At 41.3% G+C, this 26,205-nt stretch overlaps 2 protein-coding genes across 3 annotated transcripts; one reads left to right on the top strand and one right to left on the bottom strand.

Annotated features, from left to right (window-relative positions):
* Positions 1 to 1,724: 1,724 nt before the first annotated feature.
* Positions 1,725 to 12,276, top strand: LOC123997520 (transient receptor potential cation channel subfamily V member 6-like). Its single transcript, XM_046301852.1, has 16 exons — positions 1,725 to 1,856; positions 4,060 to 4,220; positions 6,984 to 7,204; positions 7,309 to 7,449; positions 7,535 to 7,633; positions 7,728 to 7,903; positions 7,996 to 8,148; positions 8,228 to 8,307; positions 9,942 to 10,077; positions 10,188 to 10,274; positions 10,376 to 10,452; positions 10,568 to 10,733; positions 10,874 to 10,940; positions 11,127 to 11,395; positions 11,597 to 11,703; positions 11,840 to 12,276. The coding sequence occupies exons 2-16, from the start codon at positions 4,090 to 4,092 to the stop codon at positions 12,105 to 12,107; spliced, it is 2,178 nt and encodes a 725-aa protein (XP_046157808.1). The 5' UTR covers positions 1,725 to 1,856; positions 4,060 to 4,089; the 3' UTR covers positions 12,108 to 12,276.
* Positions 12,277 to 18,032: 5,756 nt separating this feature from the next.
* Positions 18,033 to 26,048, bottom strand: LOC123998122 (CD209 antigen-like protein E). Of its 2 annotated transcripts, XM_046303055.1 has the most exons (8): positions 25,729 to 26,048; positions 25,405 to 25,506; positions 24,314 to 24,391; positions 19,891 to 19,995; positions 19,590 to 19,718; positions 19,219 to 19,370; positions 18,952 to 19,049; positions 18,033 to 18,822 (listed from the first exon to the last, which is right to left on the bottom strand). In XM_046303055.1, exons 1-8 carry the CDS (start codon positions 25,805 to 25,807, stop codon positions 18,696 to 18,698), a joined length of 870 nt encoding a protein of 289 aa, XP_046159011.1. In that variant the 5' UTR covers positions 25,808 to 26,048; the 3' UTR covers positions 18,033 to 18,695. The 2 variants fall into 2 exon arrangements, with proteins under 2 accessions (XP_046159011.1, XP_046159012.1); XM_046303056.1 differs by lacking the exon at positions 24,314 to 24,391 and having other exon boundaries at positions 25,729 to 26,046.
* Positions 26,049 to 26,205: the final 157 nt, after the last annotated feature.

Raw genomic sequence — 26,205 nt, 5'->3', positions numbered from 1 at the left:
TTAAACATCTAAACTGGGACAACCCTTTCAGTAACGGGTGCAATAAGTCCAAGTAACAGATTGGAATAGTTTAGTCACCCACAACCTGCATTCAGAATGACTGACAGTGCTAGGGTTGGGAAGACTAAGATATGAGACTGCCTTAAACATCTAAACTGGGACAACCCTTTCAGTAACGGGTGCAATAAGTCCAAGTAACAGATTGGAATAGTTTAGTCACCCACAACCTGCATTCAGAATGACTGACAGTGCTAGAGTTGGGAAGACTAAGATATGAGACTACCTTAAACATCTAAACTGGGACAACCCTTTCAGTAACGGGTGCAATAAGTCCAAGTAACAGATTGGAATAGTTTAGTCACCCACAACCTGCATTCAGAATGACTGACAGTGCTAGGGTTGGGAAGACTAAGATATGAGACTACCTTAAACATCTAAACTGGGACAACCCTTTCAGTAACGGGTGCAATAAGTCCAAGTAACAGATTGGAATAGTTTAGAAAAATGTATATTATTTATATTTCAGTAGCATAAGATGAATTCATCAATCAATGTACATAAAAAACATACATTTTGAAAAAAGCTATTAAATAGAGCATGCTGGAAAATATGATAATGACAGGCGTGGTTATATTTCTGGTTATTAACACCAACACTGGGGTTATTTTACGCCACTGAGTGTTAATGTAACTCTCTACAGTGTTAATGTAACTCTCTACAGTGTGAATGTAACTCTCTACAGTGTTAATGTAACTCTCTACAGTGTTAATGTAACTCTCTACAGTGTGAATGTAACTCTCTACAGTGTGAATGTAACTCTCTACAGTGTGAATGTAACTCTCTACAGTGTTAATGTAACTCTCTACAGTGTTAATGTAACTTTTGAATCAACCCTGGAAATGTTACGCTGAAAAATCAACACTAGTTAACACTGGCCAATTTGCTGTGTGCTATGAAAGGGACACATCTGCAGGTTTCCATACAATTCAAGAACCTTTTAGAATTCCGAAGAACTGTAGATGCCATGTCCAGAACCCCACACTTAACTCAAAGGTTCTTTATCGGGCAAGAGTTCTCTAAGGAACCTTAAGAGCTAAAGAAGAACCATTTAAGAACATTTATTTGTTTCAGTGTAGATTGAACTAGATCACAGCCAGTCAAAAGTAGTTTCTATAGACCTGACAGGTAAGGTGTCTATAGGATCGTACAGCGGAATCAGCAGATACTTGTCCAGGTAGACAAGCTCACCTCAATATGAGCTTTTTGATTACACACCAGCATTAAGACAATTGAAAGGTAGACGACTTTCGAACCAGTTATCTGAACGGTTCACTGAGAATAAAGACCAAAAAGTGTTGACTGTCATGATGTTGACATTTTTACATGGGGGCTATGCAGGGGCTGAAAATGAGCCATGGGGGAGACCTATGGACCGTGGACCAGTGTCAGGACATCTGCCAGGTAAACTGAGTGTGACGGTCAAGCGCAAGGCCAGAGCGTTCAAGATGTTTTAGCAAAATGTCAAGCAGCCTTAGTATACTGCAGAAAATGATTCCAATAAAAATATGGATCTTCCCAAAAGATAATGCTCAAGTTATGACTACTACTCCTTTCCACCATTTGGCCCCTCCCTCCCTCCTCCTCCTCCCTCCCTCCTCCTCCTCCCTCCTTCCTCTCTCCTCTCTCTGACATCCATCCTCCTCTTGACCTCCTCCCCTCCTCTTGACCTCCTCTCCATATATATAGATCCCCACCTGAGAATCCTTCTCTTTCTCAAGTCAGCTTGATGTTGCATGTTCCCTTAGTACCTGACGGTCAATAAGGAGTAAAGGACTAACTGTTTTCTTCTGTAAAAGGTAAGTGAGTCACTCCACCAATTCGGTGCCTTTTGAGAAGTATAACTTGATTTTAAAAAAGTGATTTCACAAAATGTTAACATTGTCATAATATTTTTTTTTGCCATCTCAAGTGGTAAAATAAAATAAAAAATACTATAATAAGTGCCAAATAAAGTAACATAGTTGACAAAGTAACAGGGTTGATGATTTCATCTTAAATCAGCCATGAATCAATTCCCTTGTGACAGTCAGAAGTGAAGCTTGTTGTTTGCATCAGGGAGTGGCAATTGAATACAAGCTTCACAATAAAAGTGTAATTGTTAAAACATTTCTAGCCTGTCTACCTAGGGGTAATAGTGTTGGCGTGTTGAGCTTGACCCACTTAGTTTTCCACCACAACACAACATAAAATAGCCAAAAAGAGTAGAACCAGCTCACCTGCTTTTATACTATGATTTGACTATTAGATGTGAAATGTTTCTTCTTCAGAAAAAAAAACATTTTAAAAGGAACAGTTTACAATTTTGAATTGAGAGTTCAGTTCACACGTCAGGGTGGACCTTAAAATGAGGGACAGACATGAAAGAAATAAGCATTTTCAAAAATGTCTTTGGCGAAAACTTAAGAGAAATGTTTGGGTTAAGTGGGTAGCAATCTTCCTAGAAGTCACATAGGGGCACAGAGGGACATGTCAAAATACGGAATTTGGGCACTTTAGCAATACTTTATTCATATAAAAAAACAGATTTATTGAATTCTCCATGTGGTATGTATTAAAGCGATAAAAGAAGGAGAGAATGGCCTTTCTAAGGCTGTGTCCCAGATGGCACCCTATTCCCTGTTAAAGAGCACCACTTTAGACCAGGGGCCATAGGGCTCTGGTCAGGAGTCGTGTACTATATAGACTACGGGGTGACATTTGGGACACAATCTTGGATACGTGAGCGGTTGTTTTCTCGAAGTGTATCAGTTCATTTTGTGTATTGCTCAGTTGGTAGTACAGCTCAGTTGGTAGTACAGCTCAGTTGGTAGTACAGCTCAGTTGGTAGTACAGCTCAGTTGGTAGTACAGCTCAGTTGGTAGTACAGCTCAGTTGGTAGTACAGCTCAATTGGTAGTACAGCTCAGTTGGTAGTACAGCTCAGTTGGTAGTACAGCTCAGTTGGTAGTACAGCTCAATTGGTAGTACAGCTCAGTTGGTAGTACAGCTCAGTTGGTAGTACAGCTCAATTGGTAGTACAGCTCAGTTGGTAGTACAGCTCAGTTGGTAGTACAGCTCAGTTGGTAGTACAGCTCAGTTGGTAGTACAGCTCAGTTGGTAGTACAGCTCAGTTGGTAGTACAGCTCAGTTGGTAGTACAGCTCAGTTAGTAGTACAGCTCAGTTGGTAGTACAGCTCAGTTGGTAGTACAGCTCAGTTGGTAGTACAGCTCAGTTGGTAGTACAGCTCAATTGGTAGTACAGCTCAATTGGTAGTACAGCTCAGTTGGTAGTACAGCTCAATTGGTAGTACAGCTCAATTGGTAGTACAGCTCAATTGGTAGTACAGCTCAGTTGGTAGTACAGATCAATTGGTAGTACAGCTCAATTGGTAGTACAGCTCAATTGGTAGTACAGCTCAGTTGGTAGTACAGCTCAATTGGTAGTACATGGTACTTGCGATGTCAGGGTTGTTGTGGGTTTGATTCCCATGGGGGGAATTCAGTACAAAATGTATGCATTGACTACTTTAATTCACTCTGGATAAGAGAGTCTGCTAAAACAAATAAAACGTAACAAATGTTTTTTAAATGTCAAAGGCACTACATTTAATATAACAGGGTCTTAAAATGCAATATTGGTGCACAATTTCTACTTGAAATATTGAAGGGATGCAAAAGGCTCTTTTTGTGGAACAATAAGTGTTAACCTTTTACGTTTTACAGAACTGTTTAGAATAGGATAGAATAGAGAAAAACAATGTTATTGTGGACATCTTCCTTTGCCTGGATTAATGGGGAAATATGGACCTCTGTTTCAGGTTCACCTCTGGTCTGTGGAATGGTGCAAACCTGAGTGATCTGTCAGTTAGTTTGCTGACAGCTCACACATTCTAGATTTGATTTGAGTCCCTAGTACATAAGGAGAAGGATGTATTTCTTTATGCGTTAAGTCTGGTGGTTGAACATCTCTGTTTCTGACAATAAATTTCTCTCACACACATGCACGTCTCTCTCCTCCCAGCCATTTCAAATAGACTCACCATCTGAGAGGATGGCCCCGCCCTTGGCAAGATCTGCTCCAAGTGAGCTCAACCATTGGTGGAGACAGTTTAGGTTCCGCCTCCAGAACAGGAAGGGGTGGAAAGAGATGCTGGATGAAACTTTTTTGCTGCAGAACAAAAGGTGAGTATCCTGTTGGTGAAAAATAACAGTGACTGTCCGGTATTGGTTGATATTATATTATTACAAGTGGGAAACTCTGAAAATATGAATTGTAGCCTGGAAGCAACGAGTTGTTTGTGTTCAAAAGCTTTGAACTCACTTAGAACGCTGATTGGCTAAACCCAAATTGGCTAAACCCAAATCGACAATCTGGGAGGTATTCCCTTCATATTAAAAATGACAGCCATAGGAATCAATGGTGGGATGAAAATTTATTTTTTCTGGATGGTTTGTCCACGGGTTTTGCCTGCCATATCAGTTCTGTTATACTCACAGCCATTATTGTAACAGTTTTAGAAACTTTAGAGTGTTTTCTATCCAAATCGACCAATTATATGCATATCCTAGCTTCTGGGCCTGAGTAACAGGCAGTTTACTTTGGCCATGCTTGTCATCCAGACATCAAAATACTGCCCCTAGTTCAAAGAGGTTATTAATCATTTGTATTTTTTTAAATTATGTTTTGTTGTTGTACTTAACTGCCAAAAATACTGCTATCGGGGTCATTTCCTTAGTAGGCCACTTGGCAAATCAATGTTGTTTCTACTTAATTTCAACCCAAGAAATCTATCTATGTGATCTATTTTGAATCAACATGGAAAACTTATTGGATTTGGAAAAATTAATCAACATAAGAGCATTTTGTCTTGGCTGAGATCCCGCTATTGGGATCGATATGACAACAGTCAGTGAAAGTGCAGGGCGCGAAATTCAAAACAACAGAACTCCCATAATTAAAATTCCTCAAACATAGAAGTATTTCACACCATTTTAAAGATACACTTCTTGTTAATCCCACCACAGTGTCCGATTTCAAATAGGCTTTATGGCAAAAGCACCACAAACGATTATGTTAGGTCAGAGCCAAGTCACAGAAAAACACAGCCATTTTTCCAGCCAAAGAGAGGAGTCACAAAAATCAGAAATAGAGATAAAATGAATCACTAACCTTTGATGATCTTCATCAGATGACACTCATAGGTCTTCATGTTACACAATACATGTATGTGTCACGCCCTGACCTTAGAGAGACGTTTTATTTGTCTATTTGGTTAGGTCAGGATGTGATGTGGGGTGGGCATTCTATGTCTTGTTTTCTATGTTTCTTCATTTCTATGTTTTGGCTGGGTATGGTTCTCAATTAGGGACAGCTGTCTATCGTTGTCTCTGATTTGGAATCATACTTAGGTAGCCCTTTTTCCCTCCTTTCAGTGTGGGTAGTTGACTTGTGTTAGTGGCACTTAGCCCTCGTAAGCTTCACGGTTGTTTATTTTGTTTTGTTGGCATCATTCCATAATAAAGGAAAATGTACGCTCACCACGCTGCACTTTGGTCCACTTCTTCCTCCACCGACGACTGCCGTGACAGTATGTTTTGTTCGATAAAGTTCATATTTATATAAAAAAATCTCAGTATACATTGACGCGTTATGTTCAGTAGTTCCAAAAACATCCGGTGATTTTGCAGAGAGCCACATCAATTTACTGAAATACTCATAATAAATGTTGATGAAAATACAAGTGTTATGCATGGAACTTTAGATACACTTCTCCTTAATGCAACCGCTGTGTCAGATTTCAAAAAGGCTTTACGGAAAAAGCAAACCATGCAATAATCTGAGTATGACGCTCAGAGACCAAACAAGCCAAAAAGATATCCGCCATATTGTGCAGTCAACAGAAGTCATAAATAACATTCTAAATATTCACTTACCTTTGATCTTCATCAGAATGCGCTCCCAGGAATCCCAGTTCCACAATAAATGTTTGTTTTGTTCAATAATGTCCATCATTTATGTCCAAATAGCTACTTTTGTTAGCGCGTTTTGTAAACAAATCCAAACTCACAAAGCGCGTTCACTAGGAATGTCAAAAAGCTACGTTACAGTCCGTAGAAACATGTTTTTAACAAATCTTCAATAATGTTCCAACCGGAGAATTCCTTTGTCTGCAGAAAAGCAATGGAACGCGAGCTACCTCTCACGTGAACGAGTGTCACGAGCTTGTGGCACACTGCCAGACCGCTGACTCAAAGAGCCCTTATGAGCCCCTCCTTTACAGTAGAAGCATCAAACAAGGTTCTGAAGACTGATGACATCTAGTGGAAGCCTTGGGAAGTGCAACATGACCAATATCCCACTATATCTTCAATAGGGAATGAGTTGAAAAACGACCAACCTCAGATTTCCCACTTCCTGGTTGGATTTTTTTCTCAGGTTTTTGCCTGCCATATGAGTTATGTTATACTAACAGACATAATTAAAACAGTTTTAGAAACTTCAGAGTGTTTTCTATCCAAATGTACTAATAATATGCATATCTTAGCTTCTGGGACTGAGTAGCAGGCAGTTTACTCTGGGCACCTCTGGGTACCTTATTCATCCAAGCTACTCAATACTGCCCCCAGCCATAAGAAGTAAACCTAAATCCAATGACAAGGCCACATTTTTTTTGTTAATTTCCTGTTGAATTCACAATAGCTGACAACTCAACCAAATGTAAATCAAAGTTAGACTTTGAACTGATGTCTGTGCCCAGTGGAATGTGACATCAGAGCTCAGCATGTGGGAGAAGTCTGCGCTCAGAAATGATAAAGTTTCCCACTAGTAATTACCAGCTGGAGGAGCATTCAAGTGAATTTTTCCCAGTCATATGCTGATAATTACAATATGTTATGAATGCAGCATTTGAATTTGAACTTGCAAACACACTATCTCTCCCATAGGACAAATGGCGTCCCTCTCTTTTTTGCCGCCAAAGAGAACAGTGCAGGTTGCATTAAGAAACTTCTGGACAGTTTGTCCACTAACATCTTTGAGAGAGGAGCTCTGGGGGAGACAGCGCTGCATGTGGCAGTTCTGAATGATAACATGGAAGCTGCTTTAGCTCTGATGGACGGAGCACCTGAACTCATCAATGAGCCCATGACCTCTGACCTCTTCTTTGGTACATAAACTCTCACACACAAATACACTATAATATCATAAAACTCACACAGATATTTAATCACACAATCATATATTCTCTCTCTCTTACTCGCTCTCAATCAGGCATGACACCTCTCCACATTGCCGTGGTGAATCAGAACTTTAACCTGGTCCGCAGTCTGATTGGTAAAGGGGCGGATGTGGCCACGCCCAGAGTCACAGGCCTGTACTTCAGGAAGAGAAGAGGAGGGCTGCTTTACTATGGTAAGATGATTGTTTGTGGTCTGTAAGGAGTAGAAAAATGCATTTTGGGAAATGTGGTTATTTGATTCCGTTTGCTTTACTTTAGGTGAGCACATCCTGGCATTTGCGGCCTGTGTGGGGAATCAGGACATAATTTCCATGGTGATCAACGCAGGAGCCAGCACCAGGGCCCAGGACTCCATTGGTATGAAACATTCCTCTTTCTTCTCCTCGTCCTGCCCCTCTCCTCTCTCTTCTCCCTTTTTCAGCAGTTTAATATCTCCTTCTCTCCCCCCTAGGTAACACAGTGCTCCACATCCTGGTCCTGCAGCCCAATAAGACTATAGCATGCTTGGTGTTGGATCTGCTGTTGGCACGTGACGTTGAGCTGGACCAGGCTGTGCCACTGGACATGGTGCCCAACTACCATGGCTTAACACCCTTCAAACTGGCTGCCAAGGAGGGCAACCTTGTGGTGAGGATGGATAGAGGGATAGAACGAAGGGGACAGTGGGAGACATGGGAACAGTAAAAAATACAAAATAAAACTAAATCTGCCCCTCCCAGGCCTTCCAGCACCTGGTCAACCGGAGGCGAATCAACCAGTGGAACCTGGGACCCTTGACCTCTAACCTCTATGACCTCACAGAGATCGATTCCTTGGTCGCCGACGACGACTGCTCTGTGCTTGAGCTCATCGTGGGCAGCCAGAGGAGAGAGGTACAGTACATTACAAAACACAAACATGATACATTGTAATTTACAGTACAGGGAAACTGATGATGATCTCCTACTTCAGGCAAGGAGGATACTGGAAGTGACTCCTGTTAGGCAATTGGTCAGTCTCAAGTGGAACCTCTATGGAAAACACTACTTTAGGTAACAACACATACAATGAGGGAAAAAACGTATTTGATCCCCTGCTGATTTTGTACGTTTGCCCACTGACAAAGAAATGATCCGTCTATAGTTTAATGGTAGGTTTATTTGAACAGTGAGAGACAGAATATCAACAAAAATATCCAGAAAAACGCATGTCAAAAATGTTATAAATTAATTTGCATTTTAAGGAGGGAAAAAAGTATTTGACCCCCTCTCAATCAGAAAGATTTCTGGCTCCCAGGTGTCTTTTATAAGGTAACGAGCTGGGATTAGGAGCACACTCTTACAGGGAGTGCTCCTAATATTTGTTTGTTACCTGTATAAAAGACACCTGTCCACAGAAGCAATCAATCAGATTTCAAACACTGGATGTCAGGGACAAGATTGTAGACCTACACAAGGCTGTGATGGGCTACAACACCATCGCCAAGCAGCTTGGTGAGAAAGTGACAACAGTGGTGTGATTATTCGTAAATGGAAGAAACACAAAAGAACTGTCTATCTCCCTCGGCCTGGGGCTCCACGCAAGATCTCACCTCGTGGAGTTGCAATGATCATGAGAACGGTGAGGAATCAGCCCAGAACTACACGGGAGGATCTTGTCAATGATCCCAAGGCAGCCGGGACCATAGTCATCAAGAAAACAATTGGTAACACACTACACCGTGAAGGACTGAAATCCTGCAGCGCCCGCAAGGTCCCCCTGCTCAAGAAAGCACATATAAACGCCCGTCTGAAGTTTGCCAATGAACATCTGAATGATTCAAAGGACAACTGGGTGAAAGTGTTGTGGTCAGATGAGACCAAAATGGAGCTCTTTGGCATCAACTCAACTTGCCATGTTTGGAGGAGGAGGAATGCTGCCTATGACCCCAAGAACACCATCCCCACCGTCAAACATGGAGGTGGAAACATTATTTTCTGCTAAGGGGACAGGACAACTTCACCGCATCAAAGGGCCATGTACCATCAAATCTTGGGGGAAAACCTCCTTCCCTCAGCCAGGGTGTTCAAAATGGGTCGTGGATGGGTATTCCAGCATGACAATGACCCAAAACACAAGGCCAAGGCAAAAAAGGAGTGGCTCAAGAAGAAGCACATTAAGGTCCTGGAGTGGCCTAGCCAGTCTCCAGACCATAATCCCGTAGAAAAGGGGAGCTGAAGGTTCGAGTTGCCAAACGTCAGCCTCGAAACCTTAATGACTTGGAGAAGATCAGCAAAGAGGAGTGGGACAAAATCCCTCCTGAGATGTGTGCAAACCTGGTGGCCAACTACAAGAAACGTCTGACCTCTGTGATTGCCAACAAGGGTTTTGCCACCAAGTACTAAGTCATGTTTTGCAGAGGGGTCAAATACTTATTTCCCTCATTAAAATGCAAATCAATTTATAATATTTTTGACATGCGTTTTTTGGGATTTGTTTGTTGATATTCTGTCTCTCACTGTTCAAATAAACCTACCATTAAAATTATAGACTGATCGTTTCTTTGTCAGTGGGCAAACATACAAAATCAGCAGGGGATCAAATACTTTTCCCCTCACTGTACAGTGATCATGTTCTGATGTTGTGTTGGAGATGCTGCCATTTGTTTATATCTAATGTTGTGATGTTATTATTGTGTTGTGTACAGGTTGTTGCTGCTGCTGTACCTCCTGTACATTGGGACCTTCACACTGTGTTGTGTGTATCGCCCCCTAAAGGACGCTCCAGAGAATTACACTGTATCTAACATGGACAAAACCATCCGCGTGCAGAAAACTCTGAAGGTGGGGGAGACATGAAGGCATCTTCATATGACAGCCTGTGTGCAAACCTCAATCAGAGGTGTTCATATGAACCCTTTGTGATCCACGTGCCCTGTTCTCTGTCCCTGTAGGAGAGTTATGTGACCTATGGGGACAACTTGCGTCTGGCAGGAGAGATGATCAGTGTCCTGGGGGCCCTGGTTATTCTGCTACTGGAGGTAAAACATACATCACCCAATAGTTGTCACTTATATTTACACTGTAGATTAGATCACATTATTGGCTGTCAATATAATCTGTTTTATTCCCAATCCCTAAGATCCCAGATATGCTGAGAGTGGGGGCCAAGCATTACTTTGGACAAACGGCCCTGGGGGGGCCCTTCCATGTCATTCTGTAAGTCAACCTTGGTGCCTATGTAGTATTTATTACCTACCTGGTGATGTTGTTGTGTTTTGTCATGTCTATGTAGCATTTATAACCTGTGTAACAACCTATGTTTCCTCCCCAGTATTGCCTATGCGTTCCTGGTGGTGCTGCTGTGTGTGTTCAGGGTCAGTGGGGTGCAGGGGGAAACAGTTGTCATGGCTGTGTGTCTGGTGCTGGGCTGGAGCAATGTCATGTTCTTCGCCCGAGGCTTTCAGATGCTGGGGCCTTACGTCATCATGATACAAAAGGTATGTAAGGGAAGCAGACACACACACGTGAATGCACACACACACACAAGCATTAGCATGACGTTACTGTAGAATATATGGTTTTGCTGTTTTGATTCCCATATTAAACTGTTGTGGTGTTTTGTCTCATTTCCTCCTAGATTATATTTGGAGACCTGACCAAGTTCATGTGGCTGAGCTTCATCGTGCTCATAGGGTTTTCTACCTGTAAGTACATTCTGTAAAAGAGAAACTCAAAAACATTATTAATAGTACAAATGTATTAAACCAAATATAATTCCTATTTTTATTTGCCGGTTATTCTTCCTCCCTCCCTCCCTCGCTCCCTCCCTCGCTCCCTCCCTCGCTCCCTCCCTCGCTCCCTCGCTCCCTCCCTCCCTCCCTCCCTCCCAGCTCTGTGGATGGTGTATATGACTCAGGACCCAGACTCTCTACCTGCGTACCGCTCCTTCCCCATCACGCTGTTCTCCCAGTTTGAGCTGAGTGTGGGTCTGATAGACCTGCCAGTGGACCACACCATCACAACGCCCCCTATTGTCCATGTGCTGCACTGCACCTTCTCTGTGGTCTCCTACATATTGCTGCTCAACCTGCTCACAGCCATGATGAGTGATACACAATGGAGAGTTGCCCAGGAGAGGGACGAGCTCTGGAGGACACAGGTGTGCCACACACACACACATTTTGACACACACACATGCACACACACACTCAGGCACACACACATAGTCTCTCCTACATCAAATAAAATGTGTACATACTCCATAAAAATAGCTTAAAACCATGATGAAAGTGTATACAGCATCCCAATCAGTGCCATTCTAATGATCCTTACATCTTTTGTCCCTGCTCACTGTGTGTAGGTGGTGGCCACTACCCTGATGTTGGAGAGGAGGTTGCCCCGCTGCCTGTGGCCCCGGCTGGGGGTGTGTGGACTGCTCTATGGCCTGGGGGAGCGTTGGTACCTCCGGTAAGACAACAACACGTCATCTAACTGGCCTATTACTGTACTCTCTGTCTTAGGTGTGGTGGTGTTAACAGTGTTTCCCCATCCCGTCATATACAGGCTTTGTATTATAATGGCTATCTTAATGTCTCCATTGCAGAGTTGAGGATCGCAACGACCCACTAGTGCAAAAGATGCGTCGCTACGTGCAAGCCTTCTCTAAGGATGAGGACCAGAGCAAGGAGCGGGAGGAGATGGAGAACACTGACATGTCAAAAGGACCTGGAAGCCCTCTGATCAGACCCAAACACAGGGTTGGGATAGATGGCAACAGGAAGTCCCTGGCACGCTGGCAGATGATTCGCCACAGCGCTCTGGGTTTAGATGTGGAACAGGAAGAGCCTGAGGATGACCAGGAAGTAAGATAGATCTGAGGTTTAAGACAACAAAACAGATCGTTATGTTGTTATTATATAGTATACGAGGGACACACACACATTTTGAAACACACTCAGAAACACACATATTGTCTCTCCTACAGTGCCTTGCGAAAGTATTCGGCCCCCTTGAACTTTGCGACCTTTTGCCACATTTCAGGCTTCAAACATAAAGATATAAAACTGTATTTTTTTGTGAAGAATCAACAACAAGTGGGACACAATCATGAAGTGGAAGGACATTTATTGGATATTTCAAACTTTTTTTACAAATCAAAAACTGAAAAATTGGGCGTGCAAAATGATTCAGCCCCTTTACTTTCAGTGCAGCAAACTCTCTCCAGATGTTCAGTGAGGATCTCTGAATGATCCGATGTTGACCTAAATGACTAATGATGATAAATACAATCCACCTGTGTGTAATCAAGTCTCCGTATAAATGCACCTGCACTGTGATAGTCTCAGAGGTCCGTTCAAAGCGCAGAGAGCATCATGAAGAACAAGGAACACACCAGGCAGGTCCGAGATACTGTTGTGAAGAAGTTTAAAGACGGATTTGGATACAAAAAGATTTCCCAAGCTTTAAACATCCCAAGGAGCACTGTGCAAGCGATAATATTGAAATGGAAGGAGTATCAGACCACTGCAAATCTACCTAGACTTGGCCGTCCCTCTAAACTTTCAGCTCATACAAGGAGAAGACTGATCATAGATGCAGCCAAGAGGCCCATGATCACTCTGGATGAACTGCAGAGATCTACAGCTGAGGTGGGAGACTGTCCATAGGACAACAATCAGTCATATATTGCACAAATCTGGCTTTTATGGAAGAGTGGCAAGAAGAAAGCCATTTCTTAAAGATATCCATAAAAAGTGTAATTTAAAGTTTGCCACAAGCCACCTGGGAGACACACCAAACATCTGGTCAGATGAAACCAAAATTGAACTTTTTGGCAACAATGCAAAACTTTATGTTTGGCGTAAAAGCAACACAGCTCATCACCCTGAACACACCATCCCCACTGTCAAACATGGTGGTGGCAGCACCATGCTTTTCTTCAGCAGGGACAGGGAAGATGGTTAAAATTGATGGGAAGATGGATGGAACCAAATACAGGACCATTCTGGAGGAAAACCTGATGGAGTCTGCAAAAGACCTGAGACTAGGACGGAGATTTGTCTTCCAACAAGACAATGATCCAAAACATAAAGCAAAATCTACAATGGAATGGTTAAAAAATAAACATATCCAGGTGTTAGAATGGCCAAGTCAAAGTCCAGACCTGAATCCAATCGAGAATCTGTGGAAAGAACTGAAAACTGCTGTTCACAAATGCTCTCCATCCACCCTCACTGAGCTCGAGCTGTTTTGCAAAACTGATAGAGACATACCCCTAGCGACTTACAGCTGTAATCGCAGCAAAAGGTGGCGCTACAAAGTATTAACTTAAGGGGGCTGAATAATTTTGCACGCCCAATTTTTCAGTTTTTGATTTGTTAAAAAAGTTTGAAATATCCAATAAATGTCCTTCCACTTCATGATTGTGTCCCACTTGTTGTTGATTCTTCACAAAAAAATACAGTTTTATACCTTTATGTTTGAAGCCTGAAATGTGTCAAAAGGTTGCAATGTTCAAGGGGGCCGAATACTTTCGCAAGGCACTGTACATACCTGAAAACCATGATGAAAGTGTATACAGCATCCTAATCAATGCCCCTCCCCCCATATTCTCCATGGTAAGTGGTTCCTTCCTAGGTGAACTACTGAGCAAAGATATGTGTGAAGACAGTATCATGAGTGAAGGAGGAGAGAGTGTCAAGTGACACACAGCGTTTCATCTGATTTTAGCTGCCGGTGATGGGCAGGACTGTTTGTAAATTAATTTGATCAAGCTATGTTGATTCCTTCTTGATGAATAAATAAAGCAAGAAGTAAAGAAGTGCACCTTCAGAGGGGTTGCTGATGACACTGACGAAGGCTGAAACGTTTGTCTATCTACCCACCCCTTGAATGAAATAAATACTAAAAATGTACCTCGAATCTCTTTTTTGAGTGCGGACCAGCTAAACAATTTAGGAATTCTATTACATTTTGCTACCGGCACCTGTTCTGAGTGCAGTGGTCACAATAAGTTTCTCTGTCATATTAGCCACCTTGCAATTTAATAAAGTTTATTTTAGCTTGCCAGCTAGATCATCGTAACTAGCTACCTTGTCATTTCAGGCTATCAATTAAGTTAGAAATGCTTGTCTAACTGACTTAGCAGGCATGCCAGCTGGCAAGGTTGCTAGACTTTATATAATACAAAAATTGCTTTAATTCTTGTCTTATGATAGAATACACACCACATGGCCAAAATTATATGGCACCCCTTCAAATGAGTGGATTCATCGATTTTCAGCCACACTCTTTGCTGACAGATTTATAAAAATCGAGCACACAGCCATACAATCTCCATAGACACAAATTGGCAGTAGAAGGGACCGTACTTGAAAGCTCAGTGACATTCAAAGTGGCACCGTCAGAGGATGCCATCTTTTCCATCAAATGTCTGCCCTGCAAGAGCTGCCAGGTCAATTGCAAGTGGAGTTTTTGTGAAGTGGGAACATCTAGGGGCAACAATGGCTCACGTGTCACCATCTGACAGTGAATCACGTGTCACCATCTGACAGTCCGACGGACGAATCTGGGTTTAGCGGTTGCCAGGAGAACTCTACTTGCTCAAAAGCAAAGTGCCAACTGTAAAGTTTGGTGGAGGAGGAATAATGGTCTGGGGCTGTTTTTCATGGTTCGGGCTAGGCCCCTTAGTTCCAGTGAAGGGAAATCTTAACGCTACAGCATACAATGACATTCTAGATGATTCTGTGCTTCCAACTTTGTAGCAACAGTTTGGGGAAGGCCCTTTCCTGTTTCAGCATGACAATGCCCCGTGCACAAAGTGAGGTTCATACAGAAATGGTTTGTTGAGATCAGTGTGGAAGAACTTGACTGACCTGCACAGAACCCTGACCTCAACACCATCGAACACCTTTGGGATGAATTGGAACGCCGACTGTGAGCCAGGCCTAATTGCCCAACAACAGTGCACGACCTCACTAAAGCTCTTGTGGCTGAATGGAAGTCCCTGCAGCAATGTTCCAACGGTCAGTGGAAAACCTTCCCAGACGAATGGAGACTAGCTTGTTTGATTGCCTTGCGAAGGGAATAGTTACACTGTTTGTATTCTTTCATGTTTCCAGTCACCTTGCCCTGATTAAAAGCAGTGGTTTGCTCTTTCAGTTTCACGTGAATGCTGCCATCAACCACGGTTTCTGGTTGGGGAAGGTTTTAATTGATGCTGTGGGTACAACATCACCGATGCACTTGCTAATAATCTCGCTTTCCGAATCAGCGCATTCATCAATGTTATTGTCCAACACTATGCGGAACATATCCCAGTCCACGTGATCGAAGCAATCTTGAAGCGTGGAATCCGATTGTTCGGACCAGCGTTGAACAGACCTGAGCACGGGCGCTTCCTGTTTTAGTTTCTGTCTATAGGCTGGGAGCAACAAAATGGAGTCGTGGTCAGATTTTCCAAAAGGAGGGCGGGGAAGGGCTTTATATGCTTCGCGGAAGTTAGAATAACAATGATCTGGGGTTTTGCCAGCCCGGGTCGCGCATTCGATATGTTGATAAAATTTAGGGAGCCTTGTTTTCAGATTAGCCTTGTTAAAATCCCCAGCTACATAAATGCAGCCTCGGGATATGTGGTTTCCAGTTTACATAGAGTCAAATGAAGTTCTTTCAGGGCCGTCGATGTGTCTGATTGGGGCGGGATATATACGACTGGGATTATGATCGAAGAGAATTCTCTTGGTAGATAATGCGGTCGGCATTTGATTGTAAGGAATTCTAGGTCAGGTGAACAAAAGGACTTGAGTTCCTGTATGTTGTTATGATCACACCACGTCTCGTAATCATAAGCGTTTCGTTAAGCATACACCACCCCCGCCCTTGTTCTTACCAGAGAGGTGGTTGTTTCTGTCGGCGTGATGCGTGAAGACGCCGGGTGGCTGTACCGACTCTGATGATGTATCCCAAGTGAGCCATGTTTCCGTGAAACCCTTGCTCAGATTTCGTTTACCTTGTTGTCAAAAGACTGGACATTGGCGAGTAGTATGCTAGGGAGCGGTGCACGCTGTGCCCGTCTATGGAGCCTGACCAGAGGACCACTCCATCTGCCCCTTCTGTGGCGCCGTTGTTTTGGGTCGCTGGCTGGGATCCGATCCATTGTTCTGGGTGGTGGTACGAACAGAGGATCCGCTTCGGGAAAGTCGTATTCCTGGTCGTAATGTTGGTGAGTTGACGTTGCTCTTATATCCAATAGTTCCTCCTGACTGTATGTAATAAAACCTCATATTTCCTGGGGTACCAATGTAAGAAATAACACACAAAAAAGCAAAATAGTGCATAGTTTCCTAGGAACGCGAAGCGATGCGGCCATTGTAGTCGGCGCCGGAAGTACTCATGTGGGAACTCCTTCAAGACAGTCGGAAAATCATTCCAAGTGAAGCTGGTTGAGAGAATGCCAATAGTGTGCAAAGCTGTCATCAAGACAAAGGGTGGCTACTCTGAAGAATATAAAATACATTTTGATTTGTTTTAACACTTTTTAGGTCACTACATGATTCCATATCTGTTATCTCATAGTGTTGATGTCTTCACTACTATCATACAATGTAGAAATTTTTCAAAATAAAGAAAAACCCTTGAACGAGTAGATGTGTACAAACTTTTGACTGGTACTATTTACAGTTGAAGTCGGAAGTTTACATACAGTACACTTCGGTTGGAGTCATTAAGACTAATTTTTCAACCACTCCACACATTTCTTGTTAACAAACTATAGTTTTGGCAAGTCGGTTAGGACATCTACTTTGTGCATGACACAAATAATTTTTCCAACAATTGTTTACAGACAGATTATTTCACTTATAATTCACTGTATCACAATTCCAATGGGTCAGAAGTTTACAAACACTAAGTTGACTGTGACGTTAAACAGCTTGGAAAATTCCCTAAAATGATGTCATGTCTTTAGAAGCCATGGGACCACGCTGCCGGCATACCGCTCAGGAAGGAGACGCGTTCTATCTCCTAGAGATGAACGTACTTTGGTACGAAAAGTGCAAATCAATTCCAGAACAACAGCAAAGGACCTGGTGAAGATGCTGGAGGAAACAGGTACAAAAGTATCTATATCCACAGTAAAACGAGTAGTATCACGAGTAGTATTGAAGTATCATCTCAAGACATCAGTCAGAAAGTTAAAGCTTGGTCACAAATGGGTCTTCCAAATGGACAATGACACCAAGCATACTTCCAAAGTTGTGGAAAATGGCTTTAGGACAACAAAGTCAAGGTATTGGAGTGGCCATCACAATGCACTGACCTCAATCCCATAGAAAATTTGTGGGCAGAACTGAAAAAGCGTGTGCGAGCAAGGAGGCCTACAAATGTTTGACCTAAATTAAACAATTTAAAGGCAATGCTACCAAATACTCATTGAATGTATGTAAACTTCTGACCCACTGGGAATGTGATGAAATAAATTAATGCTGAAATAAATCTCTCTCTACTATTTCACATACATAAAATAGTGGTGATCCTCACTGACCTAAGACAGGGAATTTTTACTAGGATTAAATGTCAGGAATTGTGAAAAACTGAGTTTAAATGTATGTAGCTAAAGTGTATGTAAACTTCCGACTTCAGCTGTATATGCAGTATTACATGTCAAAAACAAAATATTTGTACATGGTATGACTGGGTTGAAATGTAGACTAGATTCATTTTAAATGTTCTTGGACCATGTACTTTATCATTCCAAGTAAAGTACATGAACACGTTTTATGAAAGATTTGACGAGACAGTATAATAACAGATTCTTTATTACAGGGACAAGTTATATTAAACTTTTGTTTCTTTCAGGATTGTGAATCAATACTTAAAACATAATGATTGGTTAATGCACATAATCATGTAGGTCATTATCACATTCAAAGGCATTAAGAAAACATATAGAAAACATCTCAGCAAAACAAGCAAATAAGTGCAATATTGCGTGTTAATCTTTAACATTAGTGCAAATTCTAACTGAAACTGTAAGGCCGACTTGATTGTTCTTCACAAGGCATAACTAACTGTAATGTGATTTTATTTACCATCATTGGTTATACCTGGATGTCTAATGAATGAATTATAACATAGACTTAGGTCATACAGTGTATAATCAAGGTTTAAAAGGCTGTTGATAGAGATGTGTAATCATGGGATAAAAGGCTATGGAATAGGACTGAATGATAGAAGTCTAAAGAGAATCCGTATTGTCAGGTTTCTTAGTTGGAATATGGCAGTGGCCACTAAACCCTGCTGACCTACATGGTGTACAACACTTAAATGATTCAGCTAATCAAGGTGATTCATTGACTAGCTAAATCATGTGTCTTACTGCTGGGATGGAACAAAAGCCTGTACATCGTATAGCTCTCCAGGACCAGGGTTGGTGACTGCTGGCAGATGGTGAAGTATGTCCTTTAGCGCCCCCTCTGGCAGATGTAGAAGCTGTACTGGTCACATGATGTGGAGCTCCAGCTTCTCTCAGGAGGATCCCTTCCTGTCAGTAACCCACAATCCCCTTGTCTGTTGGATCCTGACCAGTAACTACCAATGAGAGGAAAGGGAACAACTCAGTACTGTCCATACTAAAACATTACACTTATTTTCATTTCTGTATAACAAAGTCTGTTTGCCATCTTGAAGGCCAATAAACATCATCATCGGTTGTCTCACCTCTGTCCCAGTGCAGTGTTGTTGACCCAAACCCAGTTCCTGGTTCTCTGTCTCAGGCCGATCCAGTACATCAGGTTCCCCTTCTTCGTTAGAAAGGTCTGGGAGAATGCACAGTTTTTATTGGACTATTAGTAACCTTCGTCAATCCAACTGTTATGTATGGTTGTCATACAATCACTGGTGCGTTGCTATCATCATTGTATGGTCACTGGTATACAAAGACGAGAAACAAGAGGTAGAGAGGAGTAACAATTGTAGTAGAACCACCTGCACTGTTCTGTTTGTTATGACAGCCAGATCTGCCCCTCTCTTCTTACACTCGTCCCTGCTCTCGTCCCAGTTCATTCTGTCTCTGGAGAGGAAGTAGCAGGAGCTCTCAAAGTGCAGCCAGCCTTCATCACACATGTGGCAGGCCGGGACTGGAGGAAAGGAGGGAAATTACTCTTCAAGTACAACATGCAGTTCAATTAATACATGTAGGTTCAATTATTATTATTATTAGCATGGTATGAAGTCAAAGAGAAAACATTGTAGTGGTACAATACATCTCAAAGCATTAGATCGATACATCGACAATATGTAGAGCGATATAGTTGAATAGGTTACATTAGACTAACACACCACAGTAGTGGACTCACCCTGGCTCTGTTGTTGGAAGTATTGTGCTTGGCATGTCTGCAGGCTGCACACCTCAGTGGACTGGAACCTCTCCTCTTTAGCCTCAATCCCTTTTTCAGTCCCATGACAGACCTGAGGCTGGGATGGAACTAGAGGATAATGAAGAAAAAAAAGAGAATGGAATCCTATTACACATTTGTTTAGTTATTGTCTTGCATAGAAGGCTATCTAAACCAACATGCTAGATATTCTATCAAATTAAAAACGAGTCTTGCCTGTTTCTAAATCACTATTCTAGAATAGAATGTCTATGATACTCACATTTGACACAGAGGATGATGATGACGAGCAGTAGAACCAGACAGATGACAGACAGTAGTAAACACATTGCGCGGTACAGACCAACGTTCCCCAGGACCTGCAGGTCTAGACAAGGAAAGAATAGTCTTAAGGGACATCCACACCAAAGACGATAGCTATAACGATAACAACATTATACAGTGAGTGTACAAAACATTAGGAACACCTTCCTAATATTGATTTGGACCCCCCTTTTCCCCTTAGAACAGCCTGAATTCATCGAGACGTGGACTCTACTAGGTGTTGAACGCGTTCCACTGGGATGCAACGCTTCCCACAGTTGTGTCAAGTTGGCTGGATGTCCTTTGGGTGCTGGACCTTTCATGATACACACAGGAAATGGTTGAGTGTGAAAAACCCAGCAGCGTTGCAGTTGTTGACACACTCAAACTGGGGCGCCTGGCACCTACTACCATCCCCCGTTGAAAGGCACTTAAATATTTTGTCTTGCTCATTCACCCTCTGAATGGCACACATACACAATTCATATCTCAATTGTCTCAAGGCTTTAAAGCAGACAGACGTTTTTCACTGTTTCGCTGTGGTTTTAGTCATCAATCTAGAAAGAGGTCAATATTTTATTAATGTAGTAATGTTTCCCACCTAGAAAGCTATGACCTTTGGCTTTCACCTGGAATTGTTTATTTATGTCTGAAAAGTAACACTTCAACCCATATGATCTAATACACAATACAAGTATAATACAAATATGATTTATTTATTTTTTTGTGAATGAATAAGCCTTTTTATACTTCAGAAAATGTCCATATATAGTTATAATCGGATGTAGGAATAGCTACCCAAAATATTTCATCTTCTTTATTACATTAATGATAGTCAAAATCTGTTAAATGTGTGAACGTATAAATCAACATTTGGGCCATTTAAACAGCTTGCATCCCTCCTATAGACAAGGGGAGAAGGGCCATGTAAAGGGCTCGATTTTCTCATTCTGAACACATGAAATGTGTCTATCTGCCTCTGACATGAAATGTTTGACTTCCTCACAAACTTGTGAGTGTGTAGGTCGCAATCTTTATCGTAGAGCTATGAAAGTTATATATTTAGATCTGCCTGCTCGAGACAAATTCAGTAATAGCTTTGCCATGTCTGTGCCATGAAGCAGTCAAGACTGTTTTTCTAAGGACCGCCTATTTGACCTAACGTTGCAGTGAAGTGATATAAATGGATGTAATGATGGAGCCAACCACCAGAGGGAAGCAAATACAAGTTTATTCGACAAAGGATGTTGACGTGGTCCTAGGAAACTCTGGATGGCTGTCTTCTGGTAAACATTCATATTTTTAAAGTAATTCCAGTGCCTGATTTGGAAAGAGCAGGTGTTCCTAATGTTGTGTACACTGTGTATAAAAATGAATATATAATGTCAATAACCTCTAAAAAGCCTTGCATTTGAATGCCTGTTTCATTCTGAAATAATAATAATCTAGCCTAGGCCTGATTAGGCTATTATACCATTTTGATCAGTAATGGGTCTTTTCTTGACAGTTCACAAGATTCCGAAAGGCACATTAGCAGGACAGTGAGAGTGTGTATTTTGTCAGGATGTATTGCTATTAACAAATACAGTACCAGTCAAAGGTTTGGACACAACTATTTATTCAAGGTTTTTTCTGTATTTTGTACTATTTTCTACATTGTAGAATAATAGTGAAGACATCAAAATGATGAAATAACATATATGGATGTCACGCCTTGGTCTTAGTATTTTGTGTTTTCTTTATTTATTTGGTCAGGCCAGGGTGTGACATGGGTTATTGTGGTGTGTTTTTTGTCTTGGGGTTTTGTGGGGTGACTAATTAGTCTATGGCTGCCTGAGGCGGTTCTCAATCAGAGTCAGGTGATTTATCGTTGTCTCTGATTGGGAACCATATTTAGTAAGTCGCTCTGGATAAGAGCGTCTGCTAAATGACTGAAATGTTAAATGTTAGGCAGCCATATTCTGTGAGTGTTTTTGTGGGTGATTGTTCCTGTCTCTGTGTTAGTTGTTCACCAGACAGGCTGTATAGGTTTTCACGTTCCGTTTGTTGTTTTGTATATATTTATAGTTATTTCATGTATCGTTCAGTTTCATTAAAGAACATGAGTAACCACCACGCTGCATTTTGGTCCTCTCCTTCGACAGACGAACACCGTTACAATGGAATCATGTAGTAAACAAAAAAAGTGTTTACAAAAAGCCACCCTTTGCCTTAATGACAGCTCTGCACACTTTTGGCATTCTCTCAACCAACTTCATGAGGAATGCTTTTCCAACAGTCTTGAAGGAGTTCCCACATATGCTGAGCACTTGTTGGCTGTTGTTCCTTCACTCTGCGGTCCAACTAATCCCAAATCATCTCAATTGGGTTGAGGCCGGGTTATTGTGGAGATCAGGTCATCTGATGAGGCACTCCATCACTCTCCTTGGTCAAATGCCCTTACACAACGTGGAGGTGTGTTTTGGGTCATTGTCCTGTTGAAAAACAAATGATAGTCCCACTAAGCTCAAATCAGATGGGATATTGCTGAAGAATGCTGTGGTAGCCATGCTGGTTAAGTGTTCCTTGAATTATAAATAAATCACAGACAGTGTCACCAGCAACGCACCCCCACACCATCACACCTCCTCCTCCATACTTCACAGTGGGAACCACACATGCGGAGATCATCAGTTCACCTACTCTGTGTCTCACAAAGACACAGCGGTTGGAACCAAAAATCTCAAATTTGGACTCATCAGACCAAAGGACAGATTTCCAACGGTCTAATGTCCATTGCTCGTGTTTCTTGGCTCAAGCAAGTCTCTTCTTCTAATTGGTGTCCTTTAGTAGTGGTTTCTTTGCTGCAATTTGACCATGAAGGCCTGATTCATGCAGTCTCCTCTGAACAGTTGATGTTGAGATGTGTCTGTTGAACTCTGTGAAGCATTTATTTGGGCTGCAATCTGAGGTGCAATTAACTCTAATGAACTTATCCTCTGCAGCAGAGGTAACTCTGGTCTTCCTTTCCTGTGGCAGTCCTCATGAGAGCCAACTCCATGAGAGCCAACTACCAACTCCATAGGGCTTGCGACAGAACTTAAAGGAACTTTCGAAGTTCTTGAAGTAATGATGGGCTGTTATTTTTCTTTGCTTATTTGAGCTCTTCTTGCCATAATATGGACTTGGTTGTATACAATCCTTACCTTACCTTTTCACAACACAACTGATTGGTTCAAACGCATTCAGAAGGAAAGAAATTCCACAAATTAACTTTTAACAAGGCACACCTGTTAATTGAAATACATTCCAGGTGACTACCTCATGAAGCTGGTTGAGAGAATGCCAAGAGTGTGCAAAGCTGTGGCTACTTTGAAAAATCTCAAATATATTTAGATTTTTTTTAACCTTTTTTTGGTTACTAAATGATTCCATGTGTTATTTCATAGTTGATGTCTTCACTATTATTCTACAATGTAGAAAATAGTACAAATAAAGAAAATCCCTTGAATGAGTAGGTGTGTCCAAACTTTTGACTGGTACTGTACCATCGGAAAATATGGCCTTATGCAGATATGGCTGTTTGTCATGTATCATCATTCTCCCAAGTCGTTCTATATCAGCTGTGGTGAAAAAAGTACTCAATTATCATACTTGAGTAAAAATAAAGATACCTTAATAGAAAATGACTAAACTAAAAGTGAAAGTCACCCAGTAAAATATTACTTGAGTAAAAGTCTAAAAGTATTTGGTTTTAAATATACTTTAGTATCAAAAGTATATGGAATTGCTCAAATATACTTAAGTATAAAAAGTAAAAGTTTTAATAATGTCTAATCGCTTATATTATGCAAATCAGACGGCACCATTTTTATTACATTTTTTATTTACGGATAGCCAGAGGCACACCAACACTCAGACATCAATTTACAAATGAAGCATTTGTGTTTAGGTAGTCCGCCATATCAGAGGCAGTTGGGATGACCAGGGATGTTCCCTTGATAAATGCATGAATTTGACCATTTTCCTGTCAAAATGTAACGAGTACTTTTGGGTGTCAGGGAAAATGTATAAAGTAAAAAAGTACATTATTTTCTTTAGGCAAGTTTACTGTGCCCTCCTCTCGGAGCAGCCTCACGCAACTAGAACCAAGAGCGCGTTTTTGATTGGTTGTTAGGTACTGGGTAAATATTGCTCTGAAAGTGACCCCGTTATCCACACATTTTGTAGTTATAGGTGTAATGTGAACGCTCCTGTTCACTTGAATTAGAACGATTTCAATTGTTTGATATTATAGTTCATTATAGGTATCGTTCTTGGACGGCCCTGGCTTTGTTATATGGCCGGCACCATCAGACATTTTATAAGCAATCACTACGAGCAACAATTGAAATCCCGCTTACCTTTCTCTTGCTGTTCCTTCACTTCAACCGATAACTTTGTGTCTGTATCGTCTGGTAATTTGGCAGTCCCTCCACTTCCTCCAATACGGCAAAATTGTATATACATTACTGTCGTTCCTGACCCACAGACTGCGACTGTAAAGTACTGTGAATGCTAAATGCACTGTGGTTTAAAAAAAAAATCCCTTTCAGTCTCTATAGCAACGTGCCCTTTTCAGATTTATAACTAATTCCTGTGATACAATACTCAGTCTGTCCCAAAATCATTTGGATGCTGCTGCTACTTTCTGTCTCTCTATCTCTGCGTGTCTAGAGACAGCGTTCTGAATAACTGTCTGGAGAGATATCAAGTCCTTGGAGTGATGTCCATTCAGCCTGGCTGTGTTTTTCAACAATAGATTGGGTCTCTGCTTGGAGGTCTGCTATTATCATGTCTCAGCCTTGAAACAGGTCCTTTCTCTCCAGATGGGTTTCGTTATGTTACAAGAAAGATAATATTCTCCCCTAAAACTAGACATTTTCACCACATTATTTCATGTTTCCATGTCAGAAATATAGAAATCCTGTTATATGGACATTTTGGAACATTGACATTCTGTTTTTGTTATAACAACTTCACCTGACCTGTAACATGTGCTATATAAGGGTTGCCAATGAATGACCTCAAAAGTTGCAAACTGCAAGTTGCACACCACACACAACATTAATAGTAGGCTAGACCAAGGAAATGTGTCGGTAATCAAAATTCGGAACTGGGAAAATTACTTTCACTGTCGCACTGACTATTTTTCTCTCTCTCACACACATAGACTGAATGAGTGGTTCTCTATTCCTCTTTTTCCTCTCTTGCGCAAAAGTAGAAATAATGTTTATTATTTTAATAGGACATTTTTAGACATCCATTTATTTAGGATTAGTTCAGACATATGTAATAATAATGTAATAATCTTATAATTATAATATTTGGGGTTTAGGCTGAGTGTCTGTAAATCACTTTGTGACATCTGCTTCTGTAAAAATGGATTAATAAAATATATTTCATTGATTAAATTTGATGAATAATATAATAACAGTGTTGTAGCCACTTGTACCTGGTCTGTCTTTGGCACAGGGCTGGCCAGGAGAAGCTTCAGCATAAATGTCTTCCGATGGACTCTTCAGTTTGGAATAGACTGTAGATTCAGCTTCCTCGACTGATAGACATGCAGACACACAAATAGGTTACGTGGAAGCTTAGGACCAAATTAATCTTCTCAGAACACAACAAAAAATAGCATATAGCCTAAGACGCTTTTTAAAAGGATTGACCCTAATACCGTAATAGAAATGAAAATATGCCGATGTATTCCGAGAAAAGTGGTGCAAATTTACCCCAGTAGCTGAAGTTTGGTGATGAAGATGTTCTCTTTCTTTACCTGAGGTCTCCAGCATTCTCTGACTCTCATCCACTTCCACGACTCTTTCCTTCTCTCGGGGGGGTTCTTGCATCTCCATGATTCTCTCGTTTTCTGTCTGGGTCTAGAACTTTCTATTTCCCTGGAAAGCCTATAAGCCTGTTCAGCCAAAACTCCAGAAAGTTACTTGTGTAGCAAGTCTCCCACACACAAACCAAATATGTCTATTTAAATTATCTCCCTTAGTCTCTATAGCTAATGTCACTTGAATACAACATAAACAATGTACTAAAGTTATCACTCCTTTCAATTACAAGTTACACTTCCTCACTGATTTCTCTTTGGCTCACTCACTCTTTTTTTATTAAGGATGTTTCGTCATTCCCACTCGCCATTACTGAGTGTCAGCAATTTATTTGAATTGTGATTTATGGGAAATGTGATAGACAAAATGAATCACACAGTATATCCAAATGAAACATCTTAGAACTTCTGCAA

Source organism: Oncorhynchus gorbuscha, linkage group LG15 (assembly GCF_021184085.1).
Source record: "Oncorhynchus gorbuscha isolate QuinsamMale2020 ecotype Even-year linkage group LG15, OgorEven_v1.0, whole genome shotgun sequence".
NCBI lineage: Eukaryota > Metazoa > Chordata > Actinopteri > Salmoniformes > Salmonidae > Oncorhynchus > Oncorhynchus gorbuscha.
The sequence above is the reverse complement of the archived record's forward strand: the minus strand, read 5'-3'. Positions and strand labels throughout refer to the sequence as shown.

Excerpts from the sequence above, each read along its gene's own strand:
- LOC123998122 (XM_046303055.1), bottom strand. The coding sequence starts at position 25,807 with ATGGAGATGCAAGAACCCCCCCGAGAGAAGGAAAGAGTCGTGGAAGTG. Across the intron at positions 19,371-19,589 it reads CTTCCAACAACAGAGCCAGG|TCCCGGCCTGCCACATGTGT; the intron begins GTGAGTCCACTA and ends CCTTTCCTCCAG. Across the intron at positions 19,050-19,218 it reads TAACAAACAGAACAGTGCAG|ACCTTTCTAACGAAGAAGGG; the intron begins GTGGTTCTACTA and ends GCATTCTCCCAG.
- LOC123997520 (XM_046301852.1), top strand. The coding sequence starts at position 4,090 with ATGGCCCCGCCCTTGGCAAGATCTGCTCCAAGTGAGCTCAACCATTGG. Across the intron at positions 7,450-7,534 it reads AGGAGGGCTGCTTTACTATG|GTGAGCACATCCTGGCATTT; the intron begins GTAAGATGATTG and ends GCTTTACTTTAG. Across the intron at positions 10,941-11,126 it reads GCTCATAGGGTTTTCTACCT|CTCTGTGGATGGTGTATATG; the intron begins GTAAGTACATTC and ends CCTCCCTCCCAG.